Source organism: Chrysochloris asiatica, unplaced genomic scaffold (genome assembly GCF_000296735.1).
Source record: "Chrysochloris asiatica unplaced genomic scaffold, ChrAsi1.0 scaffold00206, whole genome shotgun sequence".
In the NCBI taxonomy this organism is placed as follows: domain Eukaryota; kingdom Metazoa; phylum Chordata; class Mammalia; order Afrosoricida; family Chrysochloridae; genus Chrysochloris; species Chrysochloris asiatica.
This window is the reverse complement of record NW_006408724.1, coordinates 7,364-14,783: the sequence shown is the minus strand read 5'-3', so window position 1 is coordinate 14,783 and position 7,420 is coordinate 7,364. Positions and strand designations below refer to the sequence as shown.

The 7,420-nt window shown below is 40.9% G+C and overlaps 1 protein-coding gene and 1 pseudogene across 1 annotated transcript in view; one reads left to right on the top strand and one right to left on the bottom strand.

The window, feature by feature from the left end:
* PRPF18 (pre-mRNA processing factor 18) overlaps window positions 1-3,275 on the bottom strand; it is a 108,861-nt gene extending 105,586 nt beyond the window's left edge. Inside the window, exon 1 of the mRNA XM_006872614.1 lies at window positions 3,259-3,275. Coding sequence (XP_006872676.1) covers window positions 3,259-3,275 — 17 coding nt within the window. The remainder of the gene's footprint in view (window positions 1-3,258) is intronic.
* Window positions 3,276-3,457: 182 nt separating this feature from the next.
* Window positions 3,458-5,796, top strand: LOC102833341 (annotated as a pseudogene).
* Window positions 5,797-7,420: the final 1,624 nt, after the last annotated feature.

Below are 7,420 nucleotides of genomic sequence, written 5' to 3'. Positions count from 1 at the left end.
GGTAATGGTACCCAGGCACCATCTAATTCTTCTAATCCGAGCATCATGGAGACTAATGTTCACATAGTCTACTAGTCTACTGGATTAATTATCTTGAAGCATCTTCAATTTTCATCACTCTTCTTTCCTCTGGACAGGGAGAGACCAATACTTGAAACTTAATTGACCGCTCATGAGCTATTTAGATCCCAGTTGCTACTTGAAATAGGATGTAGAACATTATGTTTGTGACCACTGGTCATTCCTATTTTGTTCTTTATACCACAATTTGGTAAAATTGCCATAATTGATAGGAGAATCCAGATAGTCATAATTTGGAGAAGGAAATCCAGATACCAGTTATTTTCTGTTTTATTTAATTATTGTTGAAACTCTTTACATTTTTTTCTTGCGTGTCTAATTTAGAAATGGCATTTATAAATTTAAAATAATGTCAGTAAAAGAAAGTCAGGAATTAGAAAAAGAGGACATTTTTTTAAGGTCTTTATGATTATTCAATCTAATATCTAAATGTCTTCTATGAGCTCTGTATTATACTAGATTCTCTAGCCTATACCAAATACATATTCATAGCCTGCACCTTTAAAGAAGTTACCAGCTAGTTGGGTAATCAAGAAATATATCATGAAAAGATAAATTATAGAAGAGATATATGATTTAGTAGATACAAAACTACAATAAAATATCCCCAGAAATTAAAGATCAATCATCTCTAAGAGAAGAAATAGCAAAAAATCACTAAACAATTGATGAGATTATTCCTCCCTAGAAGTAGCTCACCAAACAAAATGATTTGTCACTTTTGGAGACTGGAAGTAAATACTGAATTTAATCAGGATGTCCAGAAATTGTTTTGTTGCTGCCCCAAGGTACAAAATGTTGCAACAACAACAAAAGCTATAGAATATAATATATTGACCCTCAGCTTTTCGAATGCCTCAGAATAACCTAGAGGGCTTGTTAAAACACAGACCCCTGGTCCCATCCCCAGAATTTCTCATTTGTTAGGTCTGAGGTAGAGATCTGAGAATTTGCATTTTGAACACGGTCCTAATTGAGGCCAATGCTGTTTGATCCTCGGACCACACTTTGAGAACCATGATGTAATATATTATGTTGGAAACATGCTGAAGGGAAATGTGAGGGAATGAGAAGAGCTGTCTGCATGGAGTCTTAAGAGACAGAAGAGGAGGAGGAAGCAGATGTCAGTGAGTATCTGCAGCATTGTCATAAACACTTCTAAGGGTGCTCAGGCAAAGCTTCTCTTTTGGGAACTTCCCAGATGTAGGAAGAATAGGATGTGTGTGAAAACCACTCTGAAGCAATTCTCAAACCAAAGAACTCCTTGATGAGAACCGCAAGGAAAACCTTGCATGCCAAAGATTATGGGAGCAAAACAAAATGACCAGGTGGCTGGGGGAGAAATCTAAAATGAGAAAATATGTGTGCCTAACTGCTAGCTTTGTTTTAGTGGTTGGATACGCCTACTGCTTAAGACTGTACTTAAAGCTGTATTGTAGTTAATAAAGTTGCTCTTGACTGACCATCTCGAGTCTTCTGTCGCTTTCATTCCACGTCTGCCTTGGGAGACCCCCCTGATACAGGCTGGTCCTGCACACAGAGGAAAGGGACAGGCTATCTTCAGATTCAGCTACATATCCAATTATGCTTTATTTGATTATTCCATGGATAGGTCCCTGTGCAATCTGGCTCAGAGTCCCTTCCCTAAAGAAGTGAAATTGGAATGGAGTCCATCTTTACAAAATGTAAGAAATGTGTGAATTTGAGTGGTGGGAACCCCATTAAGTGGCATACTGAAAACAGTCTGTCCATAAACACTATGCAAGAGACCATTGTTAAATTTCCAGTAATTGTGTTCACTAGTGGTTGAACAGCCACCACTTGTCTGTCAATTTGTTGAACTGTGGTGGCTTGTGTGCTGATGTGATTTTGGAAGCTATTCCACTAGTATTTCAAATACCAGCAGGGTCACCCACAGTGGACAGGTTTCTGCAGAGCTTCCTTACTAAGAGAGAATAGGTGGTCCATTTCTGAGGGATTAGCCACTGAAAACATTAAGAATAGCAGTGAAACATTTTCTAATATAATACAGGAAAATGAACTCATCAGATTATAAGGCACTCAAAATATGACTGGGGAAGAGTTACCTCCTCAAAGTTGAGTTTACCTTAATGACATGGATGGAGAAAAACTTTCAGAACTTTCATTTGATGAAACAGCTGCAAGTTACAAGTATCTATTAATAATCAGAACATGGAATAATCAGAAAATGAATACAAGAAAATTGGAAGTTGTCAAAAATGAAATATACCTTATAAAGAATGATATTCTAGGAATTAGTGAGCTGAAATATATTGGTATTGGTCATTTAGAATGAGACAATCATGGTTTACTATGCCAGGATTCATAAATTGAAAAGGAACAACATTACATTCATTGTCAAAAAGAACATTTCAAGATCTATCTTTACGTACAATCCTGTCTGTGAGAGGATAATAGCTATACACCCACCCACACACACAAAACAACAGAATCCTGGTATGGCACTGTAGGATAAACACTGCATGGCTATCCATAAGTTCCACTGTTCAAAGTTACCAGCAGCAACTCCAAAATCCTATATGGTGGTAGCTGTGTGCTGTGGAGTTGGTTCTGACTTATAGCAACCCTGCACAGGGTTTTGAAGCCTGTAAAATCTTTATAGGAGCAGAACGCCTCATCTTTTTTCTGCAGAACTGACCTTGTGGTTCGCAGCCCAATTCGTAACCAAATCATATATAAGATAGTTATAAGTCGTAACCAACCCAACAACACTTAAAAAACAAAACAAAACAAGAAAGATCAGATAATACAGATACTATTCAAATTTACAGCACTAACCACTAAAGCCAATGAAGAAGAAACTGAAGAATTCTACCAAATTCTTCAGTCTGAAATTGATCAAATATGTGATCAAGATGCATTGATAAGTACTGGTGATTAGATTGTGAAGATTGGAAATAAAGAGGAAGGTTTGCTAGTTGGAAAATATGGCCTTGGTGACAGAAATGATGCTGAAGAGAGCATGATAGTATTTTGCAACACCAATCATGTCTTCATTGCAAATGCCTTTTTACAACTAAAATACAAATGGTGACTATACACATGGAGAAGTCCTGATGTGGCACTGTGGGATAATGCACCAGGACTGCAAAATAAACCTATGCGAGCCAAAATACAACCTTGAGCATATCTCACCTGAATTTAGAAACCATTTCAATAACAGTTTTGACCCGCTGAACAATAATGACCAAAGACTATAAGAGTTGTGGGATGACACCAAGAACACCATACAGGAAGAAAGCTAAAAGTCATTAAAAAGACAGGAAAAAAGCTGTTCTGGGATCTCACTCGTTCCCCATAAGCTAACAGGGCTCTCTTGGCACCTCTCCTCACTATGGACACTACCTCTACATCCAAGGGTTCCTTCAAGAAGTACCTGGAACACCTTTCCGGGGCTGGTAAGCCATCGGAGTCCTGACTAGTGGCGGGGATGTCCAAGGAATGAACGAATGCTGCTGTTCATGCTGTAGTGTGCATGGGAATCTACGTAGGAGTCAAAGTATATTCCATATATGAGGGCTTCCAAGGTTTGGTAGAGGGAGGTCCTAATATTGTTGACGCCTCATGGGAAAGTATCTCGAGCTTTCTACAGATGGGAAGGACAATCATCGGCAGCACCCGTTGCCAATCATTTTGTACTTGGGAAGGCCGCTTAAAAGCTGCCTGCAACTTGATTCATCTGGGAATTATAAATCTCTGTGTAATTGGTGAAGATGGAAGTTTAACAAGGGCCAGTATCTTCCAGAAGGAATGGAGCAGGCTGCTGGAAGAGCTGGCCAAGTCTGGCCAAATTGACTCAGATGCTATGATGGAGCATGCGTACCTCAACATGTGGGCATGGTAGGCTCCATCAACAACAACTTCTGTGGGACAGACATGATGATAGGCACAGACTTGGCTCTACAAAGGATCATTGGAGTTGTTGATGCCATCATGACCACGGCACAGAGCCACCAGAGGACCTTTGTTCTTGAGATCATGGGAGACACTGTGGATATTTAGCCATGGTCAGTGCATTGGCTTGTGGGGCAAGTTGGGTGTTTCTTCCGGAATCTCCTCCAAAAGATGGCTGGGAAGAAAATATGTGCATTAAACTATCAAAGAACCATGCTCGAAAGAAAAGGCTGAATATTATCACTATAGATGAAGGAGCAATTGATTGCCAAAGTAAACCTGTTACTTCTGAGAAAATCAAAGATTTGGTAGTCACACAGCTGGGATATGACACTTGAGGAACGATACTTGGGCATGTGCAAAGAGGAAGAACTCCATCAGCTTTTGACAGAATTTTGGCCAGTCGCCAGCGGGTGGAGGCTGTTATTGCCCTTCTTGAAGCGACCTAGAAGGTTTCCCTGAGCGGAAACCACGTCTTGCGCCTTCTGCTGGTGCAGTGTGTACAGATGACTCAGGCTGTGCAAAAGGTCATGGATGAAAGAAGATTTAAAGAAGCTGTACAACTTCAAAGAAGGAGCTTTGAGGGTAACCTGAACACCTACAAATGGTTTTCCATCAAGTTTCCAGACTCACAGATTGTCAAGGGAAATAACTTAGTTGTCATAAACGTGGGTGTCCCTGTGGCTGGGATGAATGTTGCTGTATGCTCAGCTGTAAGAATGGGGATATCCGAAGGCCACAAAATGCTCCCTATCTACGATGGCTTTGATAGATTTTCCAAAATCCAGGTAAAAGAAATTGGCTGGACAGATGCTGGAGGCTGGACTGGCCAAGGAGGATCAATTCTTGAAACAAAACGTATTCTACCGGGAAAGTATTTGGAGAAGATTGCTGAACAGATGCGTGCTCATATTATCAACACTCGATTGATTATTGGTGAATTTGAGGCCTACCTGGGACTGCTGGAACTGTCAGCTGCCCGGGAGAAACACAAGGAGTTCTGTGTTCCAATGATCATGGTACCCGCTACTGTCTCCAACAGTGTACCAGGTTCAGATTTCAGTATTGGTGCAGAAACTGCCCTGAACACAATCACTGACACATGCAACTGCCTCAGAAAGTCCCAGTGGGACCAAGAGCTGCGTGTTCATCATTGAGACCATGGATGGCTACTGTGCTTACCTGGCCAATTGGGGGGACTTGCAGCTGGAGCCAATACAGCTTACATTTTTGAAAAGCCATTTGATATCAGAGATCTACAGTCCAATATAGAGCATCTGACAGAGAAAATGAAGACCACCATGAACAGGGGTCTTGTGCTCAGAAAAGAACTGCAGTGAAAATTATACCACTGACTTCATTTTCCAGCTTTATTCAGAAAGAAAAGGAGTGTTTAATTGCAGGAAGAATGTGCTGGGTCACATGTAGCAGGGTGGAGCACCTCCTTTTGATGGAAACTGTGGAACAAAAGTTTCTGCCAAAGCTATGCAGTGGATTACTTCGAAACTGAAGGAATCTCAGGGAACAGGAAAAAAGTTTGTAATTGATGATACAGTCTGTGTCCTGGGAATAAGCAAAAGAAACCTTAGTTTTCAACCAGTTGCAGACCTAAAGAAGGACACAGATTTCAAGCACAGAATTCCCAAAGAATAGTGGTGACTGAAGCTGCAACCTGTAATGAAAATTTTGGCTAAGTACAAAGCAAACGATGATGTTTCTGATTCTGGCCAGCTTGAGCACATGCACCATCATCTTCATGAGGAATCTGCAGGGATTTGAGCACTGTGGCTCTTCTGACACCAGTTATACTGTATGTAGAGTGATGCTTTCAAACTCAATGTTCACTGACCTTCTTTTGTAACATTTAAGTTATTTATCAGCACTTTATGCAAGTACTGTTGACCAAGTATTATTGACATTAATACCTAAGTAGAAGCACCAGTCACTAATATTGTTGTCTGTACGTAGTACAATGGTCATTTAAAAAAAAAAAAAACTGCATATATGGCACTCACTTAGTAAAAAAAGAGAGGAAAGAAAGTATCAAGGTGAGTGTCAGAAGAGACCGATGTTCCCCACCCTGTTTCTACAACAAAGAACCACACATAGATGATTATTATAAAACCCTGCATTTCAGAGGAAAGGCTGAAGAAGGGGATTGAACACTTACTGGGAGGAGAGGTTGAGCTGGCAGGAAGGAGGCAGACAGACAGATGAGGAGTCTCTCAGCTTGATGCAGCTTTGCCATTTTTAAACTTGTGGGCAGTTCAGAGACAAAAGCTTGGCAGCACAGATTCACACCAGGGACTGACAACGAGAAAGGTATGTTTCTTTCTTGTTTCCCATGCTCTCCTGGTGATGGAAGGCTGGCCAACTCCCACCCCTAGTACAGCCCCCTGCTGTCCAGGAATTCATAGCTGCCAGATTGTGGGTGGTACCAGAGTGAACTGGACACCCATGGTCCTGCCTTGGTGCCTAGATTTGAGCAAGTTCTGCTCTAGATACACAGTTTGAAGAGCTGCCTAAGCTGGCCCGTTTAGGGGGCGGAATGCTGCCTTCTCATGCCTCCCCCAACCACCTTGTGAGCTCCTTGATTAACAGCCCCCCTCTTGCCCTCCAGTGCATGCATTGGTTTTGTTGTTGGTAGTTGTTGTGTTTTAGTTTTCTCTTTGTTTGTCTTTGTTCTCCTTCTTCCTTTTTCCCTTACCTTCCTTGTTATCTTTTCTCCCTCTGCTTTAGTTGTTTTCTTCTGTTTTTCCTTTTCCCACCTCTTTCTCTTCATACTGTTTTTGTCTCTTGATCTTTCTTTACTACTTTCTAGTCTCATTCTCTTTTCAACTCCAGTCTTCCTCGTTTTGTCTAGTGTTGTTGTTTTATTTTGTTTTCTCTCTTATTTTTTCTTCTGTAACTGTATTTTACTGTCCCTTATTTCTTAGAAATTACATTTTTTTTTCTTGCTACCTGTTTTTTTCTCTCCTTTATTATTTACTTTTTTCACTACTGTTGGTTTATTTGCTTTGTTTTATTTTCTTTGTGTGTGTGTGCATGTTTCCTTTCTTGCCACAACCAAAAGGAGAAAGAATCTTTGCCCACAGCCCAAACACAATCGTACCTTCTGTAGCTCCACCCACTGGGGAAGAGCCAATACCAGGTCCTGTACCAACTGATCAGCAGTCAACACCAGCCAAACCCACCTTAAACTAAACTGCTCAAACAGTGAATGGAGAACTGGGGACACACTTTCATTTTTTAAGTACACCAATCAGAAGGCAGTTTTTTTGGAGAAGGATATCATGTTTGGTAAGGTAGAGGGTCAGAGAAAAAGAGAAAGGCCCCCAATGAGATGGATTGGCCAAGTGGCAGCATCAATGGACACAAACGTGGCAACAGTAGTGAGGTTGGC